The sequence below is a fragment of the Ovis canadensis genome, chromosome 21, assembly GCF_042477335.2.
Source record: "Ovis canadensis isolate MfBH-ARS-UI-01 breed Bighorn chromosome 21, ARS-UI_OviCan_v2, whole genome shotgun sequence".
NCBI classification, from domain to species: domain Eukaryota; kingdom Metazoa; phylum Chordata; class Mammalia; order Artiodactyla; family Bovidae; genus Ovis; species Ovis canadensis.
The window spans coordinates 64,829,327-64,855,196 of NC_091265.1; the positions used below are offsets into that span (position 1 = coordinate 64,829,327).

The 25,870-nt window shown below is 58.3% G+C and overlaps 1 protein-coding gene and 2 long non-coding RNA genes across 3 annotated transcripts in view; all 3 read left to right on the top strand.

Annotated features, from left to right (window-relative positions):
* Positions 1 to 3,525: 3,525 nt before the first annotated feature.
* Positions 3,526 to 6,463, top strand: LOC138426825 (uncharacterized). The gene is made up of 3 exons (XR_011251776.1): positions 3,526 to 4,039; positions 5,450 to 5,536; positions 5,857 to 6,463. It is a non-coding gene; the product is annotated as an uncharacterized lncRNA (long non-coding RNA).
* Positions 6,464 to 9,418: 2,955 nt separating this feature from the next.
* LOC138426823 (cysteine--tRNA ligase, cytoplasmic-like) overlaps positions 9,419 to 25,870 on the top strand; it is a 40,313-nt gene continuing 23,861 nt past the window's right edge. Inside the window, exons 1-7 of the mRNA XM_069565726.1 lie at positions 9,419 to 9,654; positions 10,717 to 10,938; positions 14,286 to 14,380; positions 15,238 to 15,326; positions 15,709 to 15,805; positions 16,228 to 16,326; positions 17,131 to 17,288. Coding sequence (XP_069421827.1) covers positions 9,441 to 9,654; positions 10,717 to 10,938; positions 14,286 to 14,380; positions 15,238 to 15,326; positions 15,709 to 15,805; positions 16,228 to 16,326; positions 17,131 to 17,288 — 974 coding nt within the window. The 5' untranslated portion in view covers positions 9,419 to 9,440. The remainder of the gene's footprint in view (positions 9,655 to 10,716; positions 10,939 to 14,285; positions 14,381 to 15,237; positions 15,327 to 15,708; positions 15,806 to 16,227; positions 16,327 to 17,130; positions 17,289 to 25,870) is intronic.
* On the top strand, positions 17,977 to 18,329 carry LOC138426826 (uncharacterized). Its single transcript, XR_011251777.1, has 2 exons — positions 17,977 to 18,064; positions 18,263 to 18,329. It is a non-coding gene; the product is annotated as an uncharacterized lncRNA (long non-coding RNA).

Below are 25,870 nucleotides of genomic sequence, written 5' to 3' on the forward strand. Positions count from 1 at the left end.
TGTAACCTGGCTGAAACAACCTCCGCGAGGAAGAGGCCAAGCACAGCAGGAGCCCAACTCAGCGAAGCTCCCAAAGCTCCCGCTCTATAGTGGAAGGCAAAGAAACCCAGCGCAGGGAAGGCCCATCATGCTGGAAACCGGGACAGCGAAAAACAAACTCAATGGAAAGGTCATGCGGCCCAGTCTCAGATTCCAGAAGACCTCTGGTTAAGGTAAGAGGTCCTCGCTCCTGTGGCTGGAGGGACATGCCTAACGAAATCTTAATTCTTTTACAATCTCTCATTTCTTGTTCCCTGGAACCTCCTGCGAACAGGCGGGCGGCAGGGGGCACAACTGAGGGACTCTGGAGAGGCTACTCCTCAGCACGTCCCAAAGGCGCTGTCTGCTGAGCCCCAGTAGCTGTTACACAAGCCGGTGGGGGTTCTTCTGTCCTTTCTCTTCTCTGTGCCAAGGATCAGACCAATGAAACTGTGAGCACCAGTCAGATATTTAGCAAATTTTCCAGCGAGCTATGAAGGGGATTCCTTGGCACGTTTTTCCCACTGCTTTTTCCTCCTGTCCTTCAGCTCTCTCCCGGGACTCAAGCTCAGCCAAAACTAATGAAACTCAGGCCCTGATGTCTCATTGCAAAAATTCATTGAGAGACAAAGTGAAAAGAGGTGGATTTGTTAGGATCCAGAGAGAAGCCGCTCTTCAGGGTGTAAACCATTGCCAAGGGCAAGGCCTGGCTAGGTTTTGTGAGGGGTGGGATTCATATGCTAATGAGTGGGAGGATCATCCCAGCGTTGGGGTGCCACCCCTGGGTGTGTCTGTCGGTTTATAGATTGGGGATTAAGTACTTGAATTTGACTTGTCATCTTGGACCCAACTGATTTCAATTGGTTTACATTATCCCCTTGTGCTATGCCATTCTTTCAAAGGTTGTGCTCTGCCCCCTTCCCTCCTGTTTCATGCTCTTTGTCTGAGGCCCATCCAGACCCACAAGGTTGCCTCTACAATCTTCTGGAGAGACAACCAGAAAATAGCTGACCTTGGGAGGGAAATACTCTATAATATCCAGCCCCCTAATCCTACCTAGTACTGGTCACACTGGAGATCTTGGGGACGCCCAACTCCAGTCCTGGGGTCCCAGGAGGTCATCACGCCTTGACCTGCCTAGGGATCTGGTCCTCGAAAGGTTGTCACGCCTCAACCTGCTCAGGGATCTGCTAGTCCCTGGGGTCCCAGGAGGTCGTCATGCCTCGACCTGCCCAGGGACCCAATTCTCGGGAGGCCATCACGCCTCGGCCTGCCCGGGGATTCGAATCTAGGAGGCTGTCACTCCTCAGCCTACCTGGGCATCTGCACCCTGACCCAGGGACGCCTGGCTCTCAGGTTGCAACAGTTCTGGGTAGGATAAGCTTCAGAAAGACTCAGCCCTAAGGAAGTCCACCCATGGAAACAGAAGGAAGCCCATTACTTGTGGGACTGTGGCCGGTCTCAGCAATAACTCAGGAGCCCAGTGAGAACCCCATTGCCTTTCTGGAAAGGCTAAAAGAGGCACTCCAAAAGTTTTCCAATCTGGACTTAGACTCTTATGAGGGACAGGTGATTTTAAAGGACAAATTCCCGTCCCAGTGTGCATCAGATATCAGAATTAAGTTACAACAGCTACAACAGCAGGACCCTGCTGCCTCCTTAGATGAGATGGTCCAGACAGCCACCAATACCTTTTATGACAGAGAACACGAGAAGGAGGCCAAGGCCTAGGAGAGAGAGAGAAAGAAAGAGATAAGGCATGCCCAGATGCTGGCCGCCCTCCAGAGGAGCCCTATGGCAAAACCCGTGTCCTTGAAGGACAAGGCACGAGACAAATGCCTGATCTGTAGACAGGCGGGGCATTGGGCCAAAGAGTGTCCAAACCACAACAAGTCTCCTAGAACAGCTTGCCACAAATGCCATCAACTGGGACATTGGGCGGCACTCTGCCCTCGGGACCCAAGAGCCTCAAGGTCAAGCGCCAAGCCTACCCTCACGATGGTTCAAGAGGACTGAAGCGGCTCGCTCCAGCCAGCCCGCCTGTCACAGATAACCATCACGGGGCTGGAGCCAAGGGTGCGACTGGACGTGGCAGGTAGGGCCGAGAATTTCTTGGCTGACACAGGGACTACCTACTCTGTCTTGATCTCCTACTCCGGACCCGTCTCCTCCCAAACCTGTGCCATTTGGGGGTGTGACAGGAAAAGCAACTACTAAAAGATTCACCCGAGCTCTTCTTTGTTGCTGGGATGGACAAATATTTTCCCACCAGTTTCTGGTGGTCCCTGAGTGCCCTACTCCCTTACTGGGAAGAGATATACTCACTAAACTGGGGACCACCCTTGTGATGGGAAGTTTTTCAGCCCTTAGAACTCTACAGCTCCTAGTTACCACTGAAGACCCCATTACACCTTCAGTAGAGAGGGGCCAAAAATTATGGGAAGACAAAATTAACCCCCAGGTGTGGGACCAGGGGGTTCCTGGACGAGCCCACCATGTCGAACCGGTCATCGTTGTCCTCTGAGATCCCACTCGGTTTCCTAACTGGAAACAATACCCTCTCAAAAGAGAGTCTCGGGAGGGACTACAGCCTTTAATAAATAAATTCCTTGCTTGTGGGCTATTGGTCCCCACCAGTTCGCCATGTAACACCCCAGTCCTCTCAGTAAAGGAAAAAAGGTGGAACCTGGCGAATGGTTCAAGATCTCCGGACCATAAAAGAAGCTGCAGTCCCCCTGCATCCCACAGTACCCAATCCCTATGTAGTCTTGGGAGAAATCCCACCCATTGCCAAGTGGTTTACAGTCCTGGATCTCAAAGATGTATTTTTTTGCATCCCACTGGCTAAAGAATCCCAATATCTTTTTGCCTTTGAGTGGGAGGCCTCAGGAGAAAAACGCCAGCAGATGACTTGGACAGTATTACCTCGGGGGTTCAGAGAGAGCCCCCACCTGTTTGGACAGGCCCTTAGCGGTATCTCCTAGATCTGGACCTGGGACCTAATGGGAAAATAGTACAATACATAGATGACCTACTAATCTGCTCTCCAGATGAGAAAAGTGCCCAACAACATGCAATTCAGGTTCTAAACTTCTTGGCGTAAAGGGGATAGTAAGTCTCTGGTGCTAAGGCACCAGACAAAGGTCACTTAGCTGGGACTTCAGATTACACACGGGTCCAGGAGGCTGTCCTCTGATCGGGTACAAGGAATCTTCCAGTTGCCCTCCCCCACGACTTGAAAACAATTGCGAGCCTTCCTGGGGCTAACTGGATATTGTAGAATCTGGATACCCAACTATGGTCTAATTGCCCAGCCCTTATATGAAAGCTTAAAGGGACGAGATGATTCAGTCCCACTGGTGTGGGGAACTCCTCAAAAGAAGGCAGAGGCTACACTAAAACAGGCCTTAACTCAGGCACCTGCCTTGAGGTTGCCAGACCCAGAAAAAGCATTCCAACTTTATGTCCATGAAAGAGAGGGAATAGCCTTGGGGGTGTTAACTCAAAGGTTGGGATCTGAGCCCCAGCCTGTAGCTTACTTATCCAAGAGGCTCGATCCAACCACCCGAGGCTGGCCCCCCTGCCTTCGAAATCTTGCAACTATTGCAGTCATGATAGAAGATGCTTTAAAACTCTCCTTTGGGGGCAAACTAACTATTTTTACCAGCCACCAAGTAAAAGAACTCTTAAATGGGAAAGGCCATTTATGGATGTCTGATCAAAGAATCCTGATATCAAGTAATGCTGATGGAAAATCCAGGCCTCACTATATCCCCTTGTGAGGTTCTTAACCCAGTCACCCTCCTGCCTACCCCCGAGGGCTCTCTCCCCTTTCACTCTTGCCTAGAAACCTTGGACGACTGGACAAAACCCCGAGAGGGACTGTCAGAAGATCCCCTGACCGATCCTGAGGAAATCTGGTACACTGATGGAAGCAGCTTTGTCTTGGATGGAAAAAGAACAGCCAGATATGCAGTGGTCTCCAATTTTGAGACCATAGAGGCTAAGCCTCTGCCACCAGGTACCTCAGCCCAATTAGCTGAGCTCATAGCCCTGACTCGAGCTTTAGAGCTGGGAAAGGAGAAAGAGTAGCCATTTACACTGACTCCAAGTATGCCTTTCTGGTGCTACATGCACACGCTGCTGTTTGGAAAGAAAGGGGCCACTTGACCACCCGAGGGTCCTCTATCAAATATGGTGATCAGATTCTTCGACTCTTGGAGGTAGTCCATCTGCCCACTGAGATTTCAGTCTCTCACTGTAAAGGACACAAAAAAGGGAGCATGGAAGTGGCACGAGGGAACCAAGAAGCTGATCAGGCAGCTAGGAGACCAGCATTACAGAACCATGACCTAATAGCGGTTGCCTCCCTAGTTCCACAACTAATTTGCCAGAAACTCCTTCATACACTGAAGGTGAGACTCTTAAAGCTAAGAGCGAGGGCTTTCAAGAGGATCATACGGGGTGGTTCCAAACAGAGGGGCTCCTTTTTCTGCCTGGGAACCTCCAATGGAAGTTGGTTAACTCCTTACATGCCACTACTCATTTAGGAGAAAAGGCCCTCCAAAGATTACTAGAAAGGTCCTTCAGAGGAACAGGCTTCCAAACAACTATAAGACAGGTGGTCTCCTCTTGTGCCGCTTGCCAATTAAACAGCCCCCAAGGAGCTCGAAGGCCCCAGCTGGCCCAGCCCGTCCAGCGGCGTGGGGCCTACCCAGGAGAGGTCGGGCAGACGGACTTCACCCAGATGCCAGTTTCTCAAGGGTATAAATACCTGTTAGTCATGATAGATACATTCACAGGATGGGCTGAAGGCTTTCCCACCCACTGAAAAGGCTGAAGAGATGGTAAAAAAAAAAAACTTCTTCCTGAAATCATTCCAAGATATGGTCTGCCCAGGTCATTACAAAGTGACAATGGGACATCATTTACTTCCAAGGTCACCCAAGGGGTCTCTAAAGCACTGGGCATTACTTTTTATCTCCATTGAGCCTGGAGGCCCCAGTCTTTAGGAAAAGTAGAAAGAGCCAACCAATTCTTAAAATCAGTGACAAAAAAGATAACCCAGGAGACCTCCCTGGGATGGAAGGAGGCTTTACCAATAGCTCTCCTCCGCACCCGCATTGCCCCTAAGGAACAGCTTGGTCTTCGTCCTTATGAGATGCTCTATGGGAGACCTTTTGTCTATGTCAGTGACCTCTTCCTGGATCCAGAGGCTCAGACCCTCCAGTCTTAGAGCATGGCCACTGAGCAACTCCAACAGGATATACGCTTGTGGGTATAAACCAGGACCCAAAAGATTCTAAGGAGTCACCACGACATGCTCCAGGGATTCAAGTCCTAATTAAAGTCTGGAAAGTTGGGTCCCCAAAGGCTCAACTCCAGCCCACATGGAAGGGCCCCTACCCTGTAATACTTTCTACCCCCACAGCAGTCAAGGTACCAGGACATGACACCTGGATTCACTACTCACGAGTCAAGCCATGGAAGAAGACAGAAGAGGACACTCAGTACACCCGTGAGCCCCTGGGGGATCTCAGATACCTATTAAGGGCTACCAATGAGTGCCATTCTAATGAACACCCCAAAAATCTAGTTTCTGGGGATAAGATTTCTCAGGATAGCTCTAAAGAGCCAACACAGCTTGACAGAGATGGTACTCCAAAACAGACAGGAGATAGATCTTCTGATCCCTGAACAAGGGGGGACTTGAGCCATCCTGGCGATGTGAATTTAAAATTGACTAAAGCCCCCACTAGTCCTTGTTCTGCTACATTGATGATGCTTATGATTCTTTCATGCACTGCCAATTGTCTAACCTGTTTTGTCTCTGCCCAGGTCAACCAGCTACAACACGCGGTGCCAGTTCAACAAAGATAGAAAACTCCAGCCGACCACGGAAAATATCACACCCTTAGATGGACACCGCTATAAGGACTCTGAGGCTTGAGACTAGCGAGAGGGGGAGGCCCAATACCCCTCGCCGCCCCAGTTCAGCAGGAAGTAGCCAGAAAGACCTCGACGCCCCTATTCCCAAAGAATCGGGCCTCCCATCTCTTGAGGGGGAATGTTAGGTAGGTGGAATAGGGAAAGTGAGTCCAAAATGGTGGTGGCTAAAAGACAAGGAAGGTCAAAGGAAGGTCCGAGGACCAGAGGGAAGACTTCAGGTAGAACAAACCACTCCTGGCTGAGCCCAACTTGCACAGGGCAGGTGGAGGAGAAAGCATATAAAAGGAGGAGCCGACACACTTTCTCTCTCTCTCTCTCTCTCTCTCCCTCTCTCTCTCCCCCACGTGCCTGCGATCTTTCTCTCTCTCCCTCTCTCTCCCCCTCCCCCATGCGCTCCTCCACTCTCTCCCCTTCAAGTCTTTGGGTTGGCATGCCCTCACGCTTCAAGGATGGATTCTCCTGCTATCTTCTAAATAAAATAGAGCTGTAACACTGATTTGCCTAAGAGCTACAACACGGTTTGTCCAAGACCCGAGAGCTGTGACGTGCTGAGGGCTTTAATGTCCGTCCCTCCACATCTTTTTGTGCTGAGACAAAGAACCGAGGAACATACACTCGCGTAACAGAGCGATGTCTCTAAACTCATGGCTGCCTTCCATGAAATGCAGCTACAGAGATGGTTGCAGAATATGAGAAACAAATTGGTTGCTGGTAACACCTTAGGTAGACCTGCAGAGATGGCCCAGCAAACTCTCTTTTGGCCCAAAGTTGTGACTACAGCCAGTATCCTGAATGGATGGGATCTGAGTTTCTTTCCCAGTTCTGATCCCATTGGAAACTTCATGAATCCCAAATGGAGTTGTGGCCCTTCTCCACATAGATTTGTCTATAACCTTCCGGTGGCGAGGTCGGCTCTGCATGTCAGCAGAAGTGCTGCTCTGCCAGGGCAGGGTGGGTCGGGGCACTGCCTGTGGTGTGACAGAGCTGGATCCCAGGGGGCGGCTGACTGTACTGGGTGAGCTCCCATTGGCTGAGGCCAGGAGACCTTGGTGATTGTCCCTCTGTCCCCAGCAACTCCTTGGTCTCAGAGTCACGGTGATGTCTCCATGACCTAGGACAGGGCCTGGCATTGAGGAGGTGTCCATAGATCGTAGGAGCAGTTGATGGCAGGCGGCCTGGCAGCCACTCTGCACACTCACAGATACTGGTCCAGACCTGGCACGGCAGGCAGGCTATCCCAGTCAAAGATGGACAGAAGGCTCTCCTTAATACTCTGTGATAACCTCTATGGGAAAAGAGTTTGGACAGTAATGGGTGCACGTGTGTGAGTGCATCACTCAGCAGGGTGCCCGAGGCCACAGGCTGCAGAGCAGCAGGAACAGCCCCCAGGGCGCGAGTGTGCGCGGCGTATACTCAGCCATAAAACAGGATGAAGTCGGGTCCCTTACTGATGCACGAGTGATGCGTACGGACCTGCAATCTCATAGAGAGTGAAGTAAGAGAAACACAAACATTGTATATGAACGCACGTATGTGGAATCTAGGAAGACGCAGTGCAGATGAACCTATTTGCAAGGCAGGAACAGCGATGCAGACGCAAAGAGCTGACGTGGACACGCGGGAAGGGGCAAGGTGGAATGCACTGCGGGACTGGAATTGGCATGCTGCCACGTGTCAGGTAGCCAGCTGTGGCACACTGCCGTACAGCACAGGAAGGGGCTTCCCTAGTGGTCCACCAGCTAACACTGTGCTCCCGATGTGGGGGCCTGGGGTTCGATTCCTGGTCAAGAAACCAGACCCCACGTGCTGCAACTGACGATTTCTCACGCCGAAACTAAAAGATCCTGCACACCAGAAGGAAGATCAAAGATCACTACAGTTAAGGCCCAGCACAGCCAAAAAAATATAAAGATGTTTAAAAAAAAAAAAAGTGCCTGTGGCACAAGGAGCTCCGTTTGTGCTCTGTGACTGCTTAGAGGGGCAAGACAGGGTGTGTGGGAGGGAGGGTCACAAGGGAGGGGAGGTATGTGTACCTATGGCTGTTTCAGTTTCTTGAACAGAAGAAACTAAGAACATTGGAACGTAATTATACACTTGTTTTTTTTTTTTTTAAAGAATGACGTCCAATAGAGACCAGATTAGGTTGTCAAGGGGCAGGGGGAATGGGGAGGAATGAAGTGGGAGGCTGGTGTTAGCAGACGGAAGCTTTTTAATACAGAGTACACAGTGTCCTACTGCATAGAACAGAGAACTTTATTTCCTATCACACTATATTTCATATGACAAGTCATGAGGGAGAAGAATGTTAAGAGTGTATGTATGTCTGTCACTGCTGTGTGTCTGGATGGCCCCGCAGTGGACAGGCGGACGTGGTGCTGGGAGTCGCTGTGTGTGCGCGGGGCTCCCTGGGGAGGGGTTTGGGGAAGCGATGGGCGCCCCGCCTTTGAGTCCACTCATTGCCTTTGGCATCATGGGCCCACCGCCAAACCGCAGTCTGGCCCAAACCCACAGCCACTTGAAAGCTGACCTATTTTTAAATTTGTTTCCTCAAGTTCGGCTGGAACGCAGCTACCACACTGACCCGATGACTGGCCCTCTGCCCCGCGGGCTCCCTGCTCCAGACGGGACTCTTAGTGATAAATGCGTGTGTGATCCCTGGGTAAACTCCTCCAGGGCCATTTCAGCAGTGATAACACAAGGAGCGAGTAAAATAATAATGATGATAATAACAGTAGCTGGTGGGCGCTGGCTGTGCGCCCGGCAGTATTTCAAGCAGTTACAAGTGTAATTTCGCCAACACCGCAGCTTTACGAGGCGTGTGTGCGCGTGCGTGTGTGTGTCTGCGTGCGTGCGTGTGCACTTGTTTACCTGGGAGGGGGTCCACCCACCCAGGAGGGGTGCAAACCCGCCGAGCCCTTGTCCCTTGACCTGCTTCGTTAGCGCTTTAAAGCCATCTGGTTGGTGAAACGTTTGACGTGTTTTTCTTATTGTGAAAAGGACCTGTGCTTATGCAGAAAACGCGGGCAATGAGAGAAAGGAGGGGGCCTAAACGCCCCGGGAGCACCCCAGCGCAGGGCAGCCACTGTCCAGGTCGGCGGGTCCTAGGGGGTGCCTCTTCCCTGGCCTTCACCTGGAGTGAGGGTAGTCTGTCTGTCCAGTGTGGTTCCGGGGGCACGAGGTGGGGGGTGCGGGGGGCGCGGGGGGCAAGGCTTCTCTGTGCTCCGGCCCCCGTGACTGCAGCAGAGACGGGGAGGGTGGGCTTGGGGGGCGACACGGGGCAGCCAAGTGCTCAAGGGCGATGTAGCCCCTCCGGGACACGCACTGGCCCTCTCCTCAGCTCCGTCCACCCGCCGGCAGGCCGTCGAGGCAGCTTCCTGAACTGAGTCAGTCTCATCCAGCGCGAGAGAGGAGCACACAGTCGGTGTCGGGAAGTGGGCGGGGCGTCTGTGTGTCAGGAACTAGCGTTTGGGGAGATGAGACAGCAGGAGGGGCCAGGCCCCGGGCGAGGGCCGGCTCCTGCTGGCGCAGTCAGCGCCGCCTCCCAGCTCCACGCATCTGTGGAAGGAAGCGAGACCAGCCCCCTCCCCACGGCCACGGGGCCTGGTGCCTCCGCCTGCCCCGCCCCCCGCAGGAGGCAAGGGCACCGGCCAGTGGCTGGAGCCGTGACACGGGGTCACGCAGTGACCGGTGGGCAGGAGGGTGCGGCGAGCGGCTTGGTGGGGTCGGGGCGAGATCTCAGGGTGGTCAGGATCCAGGGCCTTCTGCTGGCAGAGGCTGCCGGCTGGTCCTTGCTCAGGCTGGGGTTCTGTCCTCCCACACCAGTCCTCGTGGCTCCAAGGCAGAGCAGCGGCCTCGGGCCCCTGCCAGGGGCAGGCCTGTGCCAGGCGCTGGCCAGTGGGCTCCTCTCTGGGCAGGTGGAGCCGCCTCGAGCAGGCGTTTTGGGACAGGCTGCAGGCCTCCTCAGAGCTGGGCCTTGGCTGCTGGAAACCTGGCCAGTGCCCGGTATGGAGAGCTCTGTGGTTCTCACCGCTGCCCATAGCCCACCCGGGGTGAGGGGACCGGTCAGCACCGGCCGTCTGGCACCCAGTGCCTAGCAGTGATGTGTGTGTGTGTGTGTGTGTGTGTGTAATTGAGGTGAAGCTCTGTGCGTGGGTGTGTAATGGAGGTGAAAATCATCACCCAGTGCCTAGCAGGGTGTGTGTGTGTGTGTAATTGAGTGTGTGTGCACGCGTGTGTGTAATTGAGGTGAAAGTTGTGTGTGTGTGTGTGTGTGTGTGTGTGTGTGTGTGTACCGGTCAGCACTGGCCTCTGGCACCTAGTGCCTAGCAAGGTATGTGTGTGTGTAATTGATTGTGTGTGTATAATTGAGTGTGTGTGTGCACACGTGTGTAACTAAGGTGAAAGTGTGTGTCTGTGTAATTGAGGTGAAAACCATCACCCAGTGCCTAGCAGGGTGTGTGTGTGTGCATGCGCGCGTGTGTAATTGAGGTGAGCATCACCAGCTGTGCCGTTAGCCAGCTCAGTGTGCAGCTCACACGTCTGTAACTCTTACAGCCTGCCGCAGCCGCGTTTGGTTCTGAAACGTCCTCGTCCTGCCTGGAGCCCACAGGCAGTCGCTCCGCACCCAACCCCCCGCCCCGGGCTCCCGCCTGTTCTGGGCATCTCCTGCCCGGAAGGCGGAGCCCCAGCCCCGATCCTGGGCTCACTCAGGCCCTCAGGCCCACTGACGCGTGTCCTCTGTCTTTGCAGCTCCAGACTACAAGGCCACCCTGGGCATTAGTGACAAGGCGGTCCGGGTGCGGGCGCTGGATGCTCATCTCAGCACGCGTAGTTACGTGCAGGGCTTTGCCATGTCCCAGGCGGACATGGACGCCTTCAGGCAGCTCTCCCACGTAGCCCGCTGGTTCCGGCACGTGGCCGCGATCCTGGGCGGCCCCCCCACCGCAGGCTCGCCCTGCGGGCTCCAAGCAAGTGAGTAGCAGAGCAGCTTCTGGCCGTGAGACCCTCCTTGCTGGCCGTGGGGGAGCAGCTGGAGCGCCCCAAGGGGAGGTTAGGATGAAACCCGAGGTGTCAGCCCCCAAGGATCATGACCCCACGCTGCTGTGGTGGAGCCACTGGCCGGGGGGGGCCCGCCTTAACCGTCAGCTCCCTGACCCCGCGTGGACTTGACTTGCTTTTCCTTAAGTTTTCCCTGAGGTCACAGGTGTGCGCATCCACCATCAGGTCCTGAAGCGGCGTTAGTGGTGTGAACCCTGGGCACCCAGAGCGAAGGCATTTCTGGGCTTTGAGAGGAGGGGGGCTCAGAGCTCTTGCTCCCCGCCCTGGGTCCGGTTGTGGTGTGCAGGGGGCATCTGGCTTCTGGGTGGTCTCCCCTCCCATGAATCTGTAGATGAATCCGTAGTGGCTGGTGCCCTTGAGCAGCTGTCCCCCCAGCCTGGCTTGGGGTGTGCACCCCCTAGAGCAGGGGGTCGGGGGGTCCACATGTGGTCTCGGTGGTCCCTGCTGGGCCGGGCAGACTGCGGGGTCTTTTCTAGATCCTTCAGCTGGGACGATCCCCTGGGGAAGGAAACGGCTACCCACTCCAGCACTCTGGCCTGGAGAATCCCATGGACTGTATGGTCCGTGGGGTCGCAGAGTCGAGTGAGTGACTTTCACTTTCACGGGGGATGCTGGGGACCTGCGCTCTGCTGGCCCCCTCTGTAAGGGGTGGGATGGGGTGGGGTGGGCGTTGGTTTCTGGGGTGATCCTGCCGCAGACGCCCCTTCCCCAGTGGAGGCGGTGCTTCTCCCCAGGGCGTGGGCTCCGGGGTGGGGTCAGGGTGGGCAGGGCGCAGCCTTGGCGTGGCCGTCTGTCTGGAGCTGCAACCTCCAGCCTGGAGCTTGTGGGGAGAGTGACACAGGCGCCCACTTGGAAGGGCGGGTGTGGGTTCCCCAGGGCAGGGAGGCCTTCCTGGTGCCCCGACACGGAGCCCGCGGGGACCCCGAGTGGCAGGATGCCTGGTGGACTGCGGCTCAGAACCCTCAGGGTCGGTGTCCTCTGCTGAGTCCCTGGGTGCCAGTGGCCGAGCGTCTGCCTCGCTAGTGCGTCTGACGTCCCCCAGCCTGTCCTGGGCGACCCTGCCCTGGGGCACTCTCTGCTGCCCCCCAGTGCCCCATCCCCCTCCCGAGAGGAGCTTCAGGGTCTGCTCTTATCCACAGAGGGCGGCTCACAGCCCCACGGGTCCCCAGGGTGTGACCCTCTGAGCCGCCCCCCTTGCGAGGCTGCGGTGTGTGTGGCGCCCGGGGCACGCAGATGCGGGCTGGCACGACCCCTTTGTCCCACCACCCCCGACCCCCTCCCTGCCCGGAGCCTCACTCTCCGGGCCTCGGTGAGCCGGGCATGCAGGCTGGCACGTCCCCTTTGTCCCCCTAGCCCCGATCCCCTCCCTGCCTGGAGCCTCACTCTCCGGGCCTCAGTGAGCCGGGTGTGCGGGCTGGCACGTCCTCTTTGTCCTGCAACCCCGACCCCCTCCCTGCCCGGAGCCTCGCTCTCCGGGCCTCAGTGAGCCGGGCGTGCTGTGCTGGTGGTGTGCTCGTGGGTCAGGGCTGCGCTTCTGCATGTGCCTGGGCGGGGGTTCTGTTCCCAACCAGCCGGAGGAAGGCTGGGCATGGCTGGGGGGCTGTGCCTGGCGGAGACCATTGGTGCTAGGCGTGGGGCAGTGGGTCCCCAAAGCCTCTGGCGACCCTCCCTTTTCATTAAGCCGGGGCCCCGAGGACACCTCCCGACTCTCCCTTTGGCCAGGGGATTCTGAGTGCCCATCTCTATGACTGCTTACCAGCTCTTGGGCAGTAGCTGCTCTCCGGCGGTCGCGGAAGTCCGAGTGTGACCCCGTGTGCTGAAGGGCGTCCCTCTGGCCAGGCCCCTGCCTGTGCCCGCTGCTGGGTCCTGTCGCTGCCACCCCCTCGAATGAGCCTTCAGTCCTGTGAGTGCGGCCTTCACCCAGGCTCAGGGCGCGCGTGTGGGCACCTCCGGCCAGCTCCCCGTCACCCCCCGTGGCAGCAGCGTCTCTTGTGCAGGGACCTGCAGCATCTCGGTCGGGGGAGCGGCAGGCGGCGTCCCAGAGGGCCCCGAGGAGCGTTGAGAGTCGCCGGCTGTGTTTCCGGTGAGGCCTGGCCGGCCGCTGACCACAGGAGCCCTTCCGTGTGTCCGCGACTTGGGCCTGGAGTCGGGGGCTGCTGGGTGGCTCTGTCTGTGCCCCCCGCATCTGCTGGTGTGCACGCACACACGCATGCACGCACACACACACACAGCCGCCTCCCACCTTCACCGGTCAGTGCATCCTCTGGGTGGCCCGAAGCCGGGCCCAGGGCTGAGTTCTCCGTGACCCTCGGGGAGCAGCGGGCGGTCCTCTGGTGGCAGGACGGTCGCCTCGCAGACGCAGCAGCGGGGTGTGGGCGGCATTGAGACCAGGAGCCTGTGCCCGAAGGGGTGCAGGGGGCACGCAGGCAGTCCAGCTCGGCCAGGTTAGGCGTGCAGCAGTGCCCCGGGGTGTCGGGAGGGTCACCGGTGCCCCGAGTGGGGGTGGAGGGTGTAAAGACTTGGTGTCTCTCCCGGCGCCTCGGGACACAGCTACCCCCAACCCCACCCACCTCCCAGGCCCTCGTTGCAGTCCATCAGGCCGGCCCTTCGTGCAGTGGGACCCTCGGGCTCACAGCCACAGGGCAGGGGAATGGCCAGAAGGAGATGATGGGGGTCAGGGAGGAGGGCGGGGCTTCCCTGGTGACTGTAAGCGGAGGAGGCTGGGCTCCGGAGGCCCCTCCCCACCCCCGTGATGTGCCCCCAGGCTGTTCCCAAAGGCTCTGGGACCAGGGTGGAGCCCTGGGCTCTGCATCAGAGCCATGCCCGGGAGCCCCCATGTTCTGGGGGTGGGGAGCCGGCTGCCTGCTGGTGGAGATGAGCCTGGGCTGCAGGCCATGCTACTGACCATCCGCGGCCACAGGCCAGCGGCTGTTTCTAGACTCTTCTGGGCCTGGAGGTGGTCCCCATCCCCCAAAGCCTCCAGAGAGGCATCCTCCCGGGAGTGGCCGGGCATCAGTCCAGCCACGTGGCCTGCCTGTGCATCTTCGGCGGTGCGGGTTCCCCATGCTTGGAGCTAGCAGGGGGAGGTGGATGTGGCAAGCCGTCTCTGGCCCAACAGGAAGGGGTTGTGGGATGCGCTGCCACTCAGATGTGAGCAAGCAGAGCGGGGGTTGGGGGCAGAGGCGCTGGATCAGGCCACACCGTCAGAGCCCCATGGTATTACTTCATCCTGCACTGACCCAGCTGTGCTCTCCCTCCAGCAGGCAGAGGGCGGCGGGCACAGCCCGCGTGGTCTCCTCCAGCCAGGTCCGAGCCGTGCCAGCTCCGCCTGTACAACAGCCTGACCCGGAGGAAGGTAGGGGGCTGCGGGTGGTGGGGGTGGCTCTGGAGGACCCCTCGGCTGGCGGGGGAGCGTCCTCCGCAGGGCTGTGTTCGGGAGCACGCGTGCACACCCGTGTGGCACACCTCCCGGGGCTGCCCTCAGCTTCCTGGCTCTGGGTGTGCGCAGGGCCAGGAGTCTGCATGCCCTCCGGGGACACGTGGTGGCACCTGCGGTCACAGTGCCAGCCGAGTGGGGCCCGTGGCTGTCGGGAGCCCGGCAGGCATGAGGGCGAAGGCAGGTTGGCCCTGGACTGGCCAGGGCTCGCTCAGCGGGATCAGAGGCTCCAGGGGTTTTGCCCAGGGCTGACGGATTTCCCTGGGCCAGCACCCTGAGCAGATGGGCAGCCTGGTCCCCCTCGTGGACTGGTTGGGAACAGCACGCCCTGAACTGACCTGAGACCTTGGGCCGCAGGCTGGAGGCCTCACTCCCTAGGCCGGATCCTCCAGGAGTGTGGGCCCCCGGCAGCTGGGAAAGGAAAGCTCACGTTGTTCTGGGAGCAAGTGCTGGACAGTCAGCGCGCTCGGCTCTGGCCTGGCTCACAGCAGGTCCCTGAGGAATGGAGGCTGCTCTCGTTAAAGCAGCAGAATAGGGGCGCCCGTCTCCTTGACCCCAGGCCCGTGTCCGTGAGTGGAGTCCCAGGGAGGAGGAGGCCTGCTCCCCGGGCCCCTGGGTCGTGGAGCTCAGGGTCGCGGGTCCAGTGTGGCGCCCCAGCCCCAGCCCGGACCGCGGCTTGCTTCAAGCTACGCGGTCCTGTGAACGTGCGCGAGCCGCTCGTGGCCGGCAGTGGTCCTGCGCCCCTCGTGACGGTCATTCCCTCCTTTCCATCCAAGGACGTGTTTGTGCCGCAAGACGAAAGGAGGGTGACATGGTACTGCTGCGGGCCCACCGTCTACGACGCCTCCCACATGGGGCACGCCAGGTAGGAGCGCTCCCTGCCGAGCGGAGGCGCGGCGCCCAGTCTTCAGGTGGAAGCTTCTCATTCCGCTGATGCTCTATGGGGAAAAGCTAGCGTCCAGGCAACCAAGCAGAGGTAGTCCCCGCAGCCCCGACGCGGCCCTCTGGACTCTGAGCAGACGCTCTCCTTCCTGCGCCTGAGAGCCCTCCCCACCCGCTGCCCTGGGGCCGGCCCAGGATGGGGCCGTGGGGCGAGGCGGGCCCCTCTCCAGGGCTGTGTGCGGTGCTGCAGGTGAAAAGGCGGGCCCCTCTCCCGCACTGCTCGTGCTGTGCTGGTGGAAAGGCGGGCCCCTCTCTCGCGCCACGCGTGCTGTGCGGGTGGAAAGGCCTGTGTCCCGTCGCTGCAGGTCCTACATCTCCTTCGATATCCTGAGAAGAGTGCTGAGGGATTACTTCAAATTCGACGTCTTCTACTGCGTGAACATCACGGACATTGACGACAAGGTGAAGGGAGTTCTTAGCATTAAATTTTAAATACAGAGGATGGCACGGGGGAAGAAATGACCTCGGGTGAGTTAATAAACCCACGTTGGCTCAGCCAGCTCAGCTCGGTGCACGCTGTTTGAACGCCCCCACCCCCACCCCCCCCGCGCCCCCCGCGGGACTTGTATTGCGGTGTATGCGGATGACGCTTTGTGTTCACCTGCTTTGATGCTGTTGAAAACCCGGGTACATGTGAGCAACCCCCGGGGCGGGGGTGGGGGAGGGTGGGCTCGTGCTGACCCCGCTCAGAAGGGCGAGGGGGAGCCGCGTTCTCGGATGCCGCCTGTAGCAGCCGGGCCCCCCGCCGCTCTTGGCTCAGGGTCGCCCTCTGCGCGGGCACTGGGCACTGCCCAGCTGACCCCGCTTCCCTCCTCTGCGCCCAGATCATCAGGAGGGCCCGGCAGAACTACCTGTTCGAGCGGTACCGGGAGACGCAGCCCCAGGCAGCGCAGCTGCTGGAGGACATGCGAGCCGCCCTGCAGGTGGGTCACTGCCGCTCCGGGTCCCCATGTCCCCCCGTCCACCCCGTCCCCAGCACAGGGGCCGTCGTCAGCGGGCTCCGTGACACGCAGGGTGACGAGGTCTCCGTCATGGAGCTCCCCCGGGCCGTGGGGAAAACCACCAGCAGAGACACCCGAGGCGGGGAGGTGGGTGGGGGGGGGGAGGGTGACCACTCCCGCCAGTTACGGGAGACGCCCAGCGCCGTTCACCGTGGTCAGCGCTGACCTGGGAACCTTCCCCATGGAGTCACAACCGAATCAAAGGCCTGTGACCAAGAGGCGAACCTACCAGGCTTCTTAAGTGGGTGGTCCTGGAGGTTATCATAAATTAGTTCTTTCCAGTCTAACATTTTGTTTTGAAAAAACAGTATTACAGATTGTGGTTATTTTGAGGTCAGATAAGGCAAGTTCTTTTTCTTTAGTAATTAGAGTAATTATGCTTATGATGTATTATCTCCGCCAAAAAAAATAGAAATAAAATTAGAGCTTAGCAGTCATCCTCTAGGCTGAGCGGTGGGGCCTCTGTGATGGAGGCTTCGTGGGGGACACTTCTGTCCCGGGCACGGCCTTAGGGCAGCTGCCTCAGTCCAGGGTCACGTCAGAGGGACGGGCCCGGCGACCTTAGCGCCACCTGCCTCTTGGGGACATGCGGGATGACGCCCTGGGGACACAGACCGCAGGAGGCCGCGGGCGGAGGGCAGGCCTGGCCTCTTCCGCGTGGAGCCCGCAGCGAGCGCGGGGCTCTGCTGAGCGGGGCTAACGGCGTGGCCTCTCCTCACACCACAGCCGTTCTCCACGAAGCTGCAGGAGACTGCGGACCCAGACAAGAGGCAGATGCTGGAACGCCTGCAGCGCGCGGTGGCGCAGGCCGCGGAGCCGCTGGAGGCCGCGCTGCGGGCCGGGCAGGCCGGGCAGGAGCTGGACGGCCGCGTGGTGATGCTGAGGTGCGTCCCGTCAAGGTGGCGCCCTCGGCAGGCGCGGGGGCCCGGCTTCCCAGGGTTATTCCACTGCTTGTAGCAGCGCCGCCTGGGGAAGCCGAGCGGAGACGCCGCGGGTCCCCCTTGGGCGTGAGCGTGGTCTGCTGCGCCGTCCCCCGCCGCGGTCCCCGTCTCTACCCGCCTGATCCACGCACCCCGTCCCCCTCTGGGCACCCCGTCCCCCTCTGGGCACCCCGTCCCCCTCTGGGCACCCCGTCCCCCTCTGGGCACCCCGTCCCCCTCTGGGCACCCCGTCCCCCTCTGGGCACCCCGTCCCCCTCTGGGCACCCCGTCCCCCTCTGGGCACCCCGTCCTGAGCCGCGCACCCCGTGCTCCGCCGAGCGCCCCATCCCCCCCTGCGCGCCCCGTCTCTCTCCGCGCGCCCCGTCCCCCTCCACGCACCCCGTCCCCCTCCGCGCGCCCCGTCCCTCTCCGCGCACCCCGTGCCCCTCCGCGCGCCCCGTCCCTCTCCGCGCACCCCGTGCCCCGCCGCGCACCCCGTCCCCCTCCGCGCGCCCTGTCCCTCTCCGCGCACCCCGTCCCCCTCCGCGCGCCCCGTCCCTCTCCGCGCACCCCGTCCCCCTCCACGCGCCCCGTCCCCCTCCGCGCGCCCCGTCCCCCTCTCGCATCCCTTCCTCCGCAGTCCCCGCCCTCTCCGGCCTGAGCGCCCCCGGGCCCCCCTGGCTCTTCTCCTCGACACCGGCGCCCCCTGCTGGCCGCTCACGGAAGGTGCAGAGGACCAGGTCTGGGAAGGTGCAGTCACGTGGGGGGCAGGCCTGCAGGGCCTCCTCTCCTGGGTGTGACTTGTCCTGAGCTTGGTGAGGGGTCGGGGGCACAGGGTCGTGGGGACGAGGCTTTCCCGCGCCTGCATCTGAGACCACACACAGGATCAGGGATGCCTCAGGCCGGCCAAAAGCTGGTTACATTTCTCTTTCCAACAGCGATGCTGGGAGTTTTCATCGGCCATTCCAGTAACGTCCTTCTTATTAAAATTGTACAGTACGCATACATGCGGTTCCCCAGCGTAGCCGTTTTTAAGCCCATTCATGTCGTGGGAACACCACCACTGCTCATCTCCAGAAATGGTTTTCATTTTCCTGAACTGACACGCTGACTCCCGGAAATGCTCACCCACCCCCAGCTCCTGGCCCCACAGTGCTGCTTTCCACCCCCGTGGATCCGGCTGCTCTCGGGACCTCACAGACGTGGGATCATTCGGGATTCCTCCTCTAGTGGCTGGATTACTTCACATAGCAAACTGTCCTCAAGGTCCATCCAGGTTGTAGCCCACGTCAGAGGGTCCTTTCTTCTTGGGACTGAGTGATATTCCATCCTGTGGGCTGGACCATGTTTTGTGTATCCCTTCATCCTTGATGAACGTGGTTTTTGCCTTTGTTGTGACCTTTGCTGCTGCAAACACGGTGTGAAGATCCCGGCTCCTTGTTCTTTTGTGTGTTTCCCCAGAAGCGGCTCATAGGGAGACTCAACCCGGTATTCTGAGGAACCGCTGTGTTAGCTCGCAGTAGTCAGTGTTCCTTCCTGACTTTGCAGGACATTTGGTCCACGCCAAGAGGTCCTGGAAGTTTGGTTCCCTGTAGGTCACTTGGTAAAGAATCCGCCTGCAATGCGGGAGACCTGCGTTCGATCCCTGGGTTGGGAAGATCCCCTGGAGAAGGGAAAGGCTCCCCACTCCAGTATTCTGGCCTGGAGAATCCCATGGACTGTACAGTGCACGGGGTCGCAAAGAGTTGGACAAAGCGACCTATGCTTTCACTTTCACACGCCCATGGCCATACTTGGTCCGTGCCAAATGGTTCTAGGTACAGCCGCTCTTCGGAGCCTTTTGGTGTGGACTGGATGCCTTACCTGTGACTGCGCCCTCCTCCTCGCGTGTTCCCGGTGTCCCGTTGGTGTGCCTGTACAGCAGCACGTGGTGCGGCCAGGCTCGTCCCCGCGTGGCAGATGTAGACTGCCGGGTGGTGGCTCCCACGGGGTGAAACTGCGTTTCTCTCGCCTCTCGTGGGACTGAGTGCCCTTCCGTGTGTTCACTTCCTGGTCGTCATTCTGCACAGGCATCTTCCACGCCATTTTCCTCTGGGCGGTTTGTCTTCTTTCAGGTTTGTAAGCATCCTTATGTTTCCTGGACGCTAGTTGCTTGTCATTTAAACGTGTTGCAAACACTTTCTCCTAATGTGTGGCTTCTCTTTTAATAACACAAGTCTTAGTTTTAATGCAATCAAGTTGATCAAGCTGCTTCTTTTATCCTTAGCGTTTTTGTCTTAAGAAATTTTTCTTACCCTGAAACATGACTATATTCTCCAGTATTGTCTTCCAACGATTTTAAAGTTATACAGTTCACATTTAAGTCTTTGATCCCCCAGAATTCGTTTGGGTTTTGAGGGTTTTTCCTGTGTGTGCGTTCGCCCGTGTGTGTGTGTGGGTGCACTCGTGTGTGTGTGGGGGGGCGTGTGCAAGCAGGCATGTGCGTGTGTGCACACGTGTGTGTGTGTAGCTGTGCCAGGTCTTAATTGGGGCATGTGAATTTCTTCTGTAACTGTTTATTTTATATTCGGGTGTAACCGATTAACAAAGTTGTGATACTTTCAGGTGGACCGCAGAGGGACTCAGCCATACATATACACGTATGCGCTCTCCCCCCAATCCCCCCTCCCTTCCATGCTGCCACACAGCACTGAGCAGAGTTCCTGTGTCCGTGTGACGCCTGGATCCCAAACTCCCTAGCTACCCCTTCCCTGCATTCCTTCCCCCAGTGACCGTAAGTTCATTCTCTGTTAGTCTGTTTCTGTTTTGTAAATAAGTTCATTTGTATCCTTTCTTTCTAGGTTCCAGTATAAGCGAGATTTCTGCTTCTCTGACTTCCTTCCCTCACTGTGACAATCCCCGGCTTCAGCCAGCGGCATGCAAGCTCCTAGGTGCAGCATGGAAGGTCCAGTTCCCTGACCAGGGATTGAACCTGGACCGCCCGCACTGGGAGCGCGGAGGCTTAGCCACGGGACCCCTAGGGGAGTCCCCAGAGCTAGTTTGGGAAGTCATCTGAGCAGGGATCCAGTCCTCCCCAAACACGGCAAGCCCCGCTGTGCTCAGGGGCTGCAGACCCCTCTGCTGTGTGTTGGTCTCAGCCCTGCTCCTCCGGGCGTTTAGCCGCCTGCCTGAGTGTCGTGGTGTCTTGGCACCGATGCTGGGAGGGCAGGAGGCCTCGCCCTGGTTTGTTCTCCAGGTGTGTTGTGACTGCCCCTCGGCTTGCCGACTCCCACACAAGACACCTTGGACTTTAAATGTTATGTATGAAGGATCGTTTCAGAGATCCGCCTCTGGCTGTGTCGAGCCTCTCTTTCTGTTTCATGAAAACTTCTAAAAAGAAGAGTCTTATCTCAGAGCAGTTTCAGGTTCCCGGTGAAATGGACAGGAAGGCGCAGAGGTTTCCCGTGGCCGTCCCCACCCCAGCCCGTCCCATGCCCACAGAACCTCGCCCCCGTCAGCCTGCCCCCAGAGCTGTTGTTTGTTGCGACTGGTGAAGCTTCACTGACACGTCGTCATCGACACTGACTGTCTCACCGTCTGGGGGGCGGGAGTCTGAGATCAAGATTCTCAGGCCTAGTCCCTCCGAGGCTCCCAGAGGGTCCTTCCTGCCCTCTACCAGCTTCCAGTGGTCGCTGGTGGCCCTTGGCTGGTAAACCTCTCCCTCCAGTCTCTGCCGCGTTCGCCCCTTGTCCTCCTCCTCTGTGTATCTGTCCAGTCTCTGCCGCGGTCGCCCCTTGTCCTCCTCCTGTGTATCTGTCCAGTCTCTGCCGCGGTCACCCCGTGTCCTCCTCCTCAGTGTATCTGTGCCCGCCTCTGCCCTGGTCGCCCCATGTCCTCCTCCTCTGCGTATCTGTGCCCGACTCTGCTCTCTTGGGAATAAGTTGCTGCGGTTTGAAGCCACTCAGACCAGGGTGATGTGTTCTAGAACCACTCACTGTGACTCTGTGCAGGCTCCCCCCAATCTGCTGGCCCCTGTGACGTCTGCGGTGTCCTTTTATCTACAGAAATCTTGGTATCAGTGGAAGCGGGTGCATCAGTTTTGAGCCTCACCAGCTGTAGGTTTTAAGTCTTGTTTGAGAAGCGCTTCACATGCCCCAGCCGCGGGTCCGCAGTGCTGAGCTGCGTCTTCCTACTCAGCTCTACAGCTTCCTGGTTTTCATTTGCATGTTCGATGCACATGGACTTCCCTTCTGTGTACTGTATGAGGTGAGTGTGAAAGTTGCCCAGTCGTGTCCGGCTCTTTGCGACCCCATGAACTGAAGAGTCCATGGAATGCTCCAGGCCAGAATGCTGGAGTGGGTAGCCTTTCCGTTCTCCAGGGGATCTCTCCAACCCAGGGATCAAACCCAGGTCTCCCACATTGCAGGCAGATTCTATACCAGCTGAGCCACAAGGGAAGCCCCTAGGATGTGAGGTTCAGTTCCGTTCAGTCGCTCAGTCGTGTCCAACTCTTTGTGACCCCATGAATCGCACCACGCCAGGCCTCCCTGTCCATCATCAACTCCCGAAGCTCACTCAGACTCACGTCCATCGAGTCCGTGATGCCATCCAGCCATCTCATCCTCGGTCGTCCCCTTCTCCTCCTGCCCTCAATCCCTCCCAGCATCAGAGTCTTTTCCAATGAGTCAACTCTTCCCATGAGGTGGCCAAAGTACTGGAGCTTCAGCTTTAGCATCATTCCTTCCAAACAAATCCCAGGGTTGATCTCCTTCAGAATGGACTGGTTGGATCTCCTTGCAGTCCAAGGGACTCTCAAGAGTCTTCTCCAACAGCACAGTTCAAAAGGATGTGAGGTAGGAATCCACATGTGCACTGGATGCCCGGCCTCTGTGGGGACACAGCCAGGGCGCTCGTGCACACCAAGTCCTTAGTGTGCATCAGGGCACACCCACTGTGCGGTGCATCCCACAGGTTTAGACAGATGCTTAGGCCACGTTTCCACATCTACAGGGTCACAGAGTAATTCACCACCCGAAGGTCTCTTACGGTTATATGTAAACAGATTAATTCACTTATCCATCCCTGCCCCTTCCCCCAACCCCCTGTAGCCACTGATCCTTTTACGGGCTCCATCATTTTGCTTTTTCTCAGAACGTCACGGAGTTGGAACTATAACCAAGCAGGACCCTAAGGCCTTCCTAGAACATACCCACCCCCAGGCACCATGTCCTCTACCCGTTCTCTACGCGGCGCCCTGGGCCACCTGTCCTGCAATCTGGACCTTTCAGGGCAGACAGGGCCACCCAAGTGCAGTCTGACCCACCAGCCCCTCCACCCCCCGGCCCCTGCCGCCTCGGAGTCTCCTCCAGAATTCTCTTCCTGTCCTTGGTAGGCCGAGAACTCGTCTAAATCAACAATGAAAAATAACAAGAAAGCTGGGTGGGCATAGTCCCAGGGGACCAGGTGGCCAGTGCCCAGACAGATAGTCACAACGCGCTCCGGGGTCAGGCAGCTCCTCCGAGCCGTGAGGACCTGGACTTGGCCTCTGGGTCCATCTGGTCAGCTCTTGGGCATTTGGATGCTGGTGGTGAAACGTCTAGAATGATGTGGGGTTCAGAGCTGTGCTTTGCACCCCCGACCCCACTCAGCACCCCCTTCCTGGCCCATCGACAGTGGCTGGCCTGCCTCCCAGGGCAGCTGGCCAGGAAGAGGATGGAATGGCGGTCAGGGAGGGTGGAAACTCAGGAGGGCCGGGGCCCAGGGCCACACCCTGCCCTCTAGCTTCCCCCCCCCCCCCCCCCCCCCCCCGAGCAGCAGGAGGAACTTACAGGGTGCCAGTCCCCTCACTTTGTCACTGCTTGGGGGGAGTGACAGCAACTTCTAGTAGAAAGACTTTCTAGCAGACGCGATCCTGGTCTGTTCAGGGCTCAGAGACTCAAGAGCTGGCCGGCCCCTCCTGGAACCCGGGATTCTAGGCGGGGATGGGGCGCGGGGCTCTGGAGGAGGTGCAGGAGTGAAGGGGCCTGACGCCCCCTGTTGATGTGCTGGGCTCTATCCTGCTCTCCGCAGGAAGGAAGGGTCTCACCCCCTTGAATCCTCTCATCCATTGCAAGGATTCCCACCCACGTGGCTCTAACCAGCAGCTCAGAGGATCCGGGGTCCAGGTGGGAGGGGAGACAGACGCGAGGTTTGCAGCAGCCTCCGAGCACTCGCAGGAGCCCTCGGGGCGTCTGGGCCCCTCCTGGGCTGGGCTGGCGGCTGGGGCCTGGGCCCCGGGGCGTGCAATCGGAGGTTGGCGGCGCGGTCAGGGAAGCGCAGGCCGATGTACTTGACAGTCCCTCACGCCACCCCGCGCCCCTCATCCCACCCCCGCGTCGCTTTGGCAGCGCTTCGCGTGAAGCAGAAAGGGCGGTTCTCCAGGACTCCGCGAACCGGAAGCCCGCTCGCGATTGGGAGGCGGCGGCGTCACGCTCCGGAGGGGGCGGTGCCCAAGTCTGCCTGAGATGGGTCGCCCCGGCGCGGTCCTCGGCAGCGTCGCCATGGCCGGGATGCACGCTGTGTTCTTGCTCCTGCTCCCGAATCAGGTGGGACGGCAATGGCGGGGCCGGGGCCTGGGCGGCGGGGCTCGCGGTGGGCGGACCCGCGGATCCCGGGAGGACGCTGTGCCGGGGCGCGCGCCCCAGTGAGGCTGGCACCGGCAGGGGGACCCTAGAGGAAAAACTTGGATGAAGCGTGAGTTTCATCAGAAGGGAAACCGGTAACACCCCGCACCCAGATGCCCAGCGGGGAATCTTCCCCGTCCTGAGCCCCATGCCGGGTGCAGCCTGCTGTACCCGCTCTGCCTGCCGGGGAGCGCTGAGGGCGCTGGCGGAGAAACGGCGGGGCGAGGTGGGGGCCGGCGAATGGGCGCGGGGCGGTGGGGGACGAACGGGCGCCGAGGAGACCCGCGGAGAGGGGAACGGGGGCGCTGGAGGAGAAGCGGGCGCTGCGGGGAAGCCCGGCGGAGATGGGAACGAGGGAGCTGGAGAAGGGTGCGCTGCGGGGGAGCCCGGCGGAGAGAGGAACGGGGGGCGCTGGAGGAGAAGCGGGCGCTGCGGGGGCGCTGGAGGAGAAGGGGGCGCTGGTGCGGGGTGAGCCCGGCGGAGATGAGCGTGCGGGGTGCGGTAGGGGGAGCGGTGAGGCAGCGGAAATCTGACCGCACGGTGCCAGCCATGGCCTCAGCACTCGGCGCGATCAAAGTCCTCTTAAGTTTAAAGCTCTTGTGTGTGACTCCCGCTGACTCCATTGTGCTTTGGCCCCAGGGAAGATGCTTCGGTGCCTTTTCTTCAGCCTCTTGGCCAGTCATAAATCTTTCTTGGTGAAGTATCTGTTATAATCTTTTGCTCATTTTCTTGTTTTTTTATTTTTATTTTTTTTTTCTGATTGTTCAGTTTTAAGTATTCTTCATGTGCTTTGGATATAAAGCTTTGATCAGATATACCCTTTTTGAAGGTTTTGTCCGAATTTGTGGCTGGTCTCGTCATTCTCCTAACCGTATCTTCTGTAGAAATTTTCTATTTTGATGAAACCCAGTTGATCAGTTGGTCCTCTATGACTGTGGTTTTTAGCTTCCTGTTTTCTCCCAGGTTTTCTTCCAGCAGTGTTTATAGTGATATCTTTTGTTTAAAAATTTTATTTTTGGTTGTGCTCCCCTTGTGGCTCAGCTGGTAAAGAATCTGCCTGCAGTGTGGGAGACCTGGGTTTGATCCTTGAGTTGGGAAGATCCCCTGGAGAAGGGCATGGCAACCCTCTCCAGCATTCTTGCCTGGAGAGTCCCATGGACAGAGGAGCCTGGCGGGCTCCAGTCCTCGGGGTTGCAGAGAGCCCCACGCGACTGAGCGACTGACCACACCTCCCCTTCTCCCCTCACCCTGAGCAGCTGCCAGTCTACTCCATCTCTAGTTCCTAGTTTCCCGACTCTAAATGTCTCATGCGAATGCAGTCATATAATGTGTGAGCTTTATGACTGACTTCTTTTACTTAGCAAAAGGATTTCAAGAGCCATTCATGTTTTTCAAGGCTCATCCATAATATTCCATTGTAGGGATTTATCCCATTTTGTTTAACTTGTAAACACAAATCTATAGGTAAAACTGTAGGTAAAAAGAAACACCCGTATTCATTTCTTCCCCCTGTACCCACTGATCCGCTCACCCTTGCTTGTGGTTTCAGTATTTTCATTCATTGTTGTTCAGGCGCTAAGTCGTGTCCAAGTCTTTGCAACCCCGTGGACTGCAGCACACCAGGCCTCCCTGTCCTTCACTATCCCCTGAGCTTGCTCAAACTCCTGTCCGTTGAGTCGGTGATGCCATCCAACCATCTCATCCTCTGTCGTCCCCTTCTCCTCCTGCCCTCCATCTTTCCCAACATCAGGGTCTTTTCCAGTGAATCAGCCCTTCCCGTCAGGGGGCCAAAGTATTGAAGCTTTAGCTTCAACAACAGTCCTTCCAAAGGGTAGTCAGGGTTGATTTTCAGTAGGATGGACTGGTTTATCTCTTTCCTGTCCAAGGGCTTCTCAAGAGTCTTCT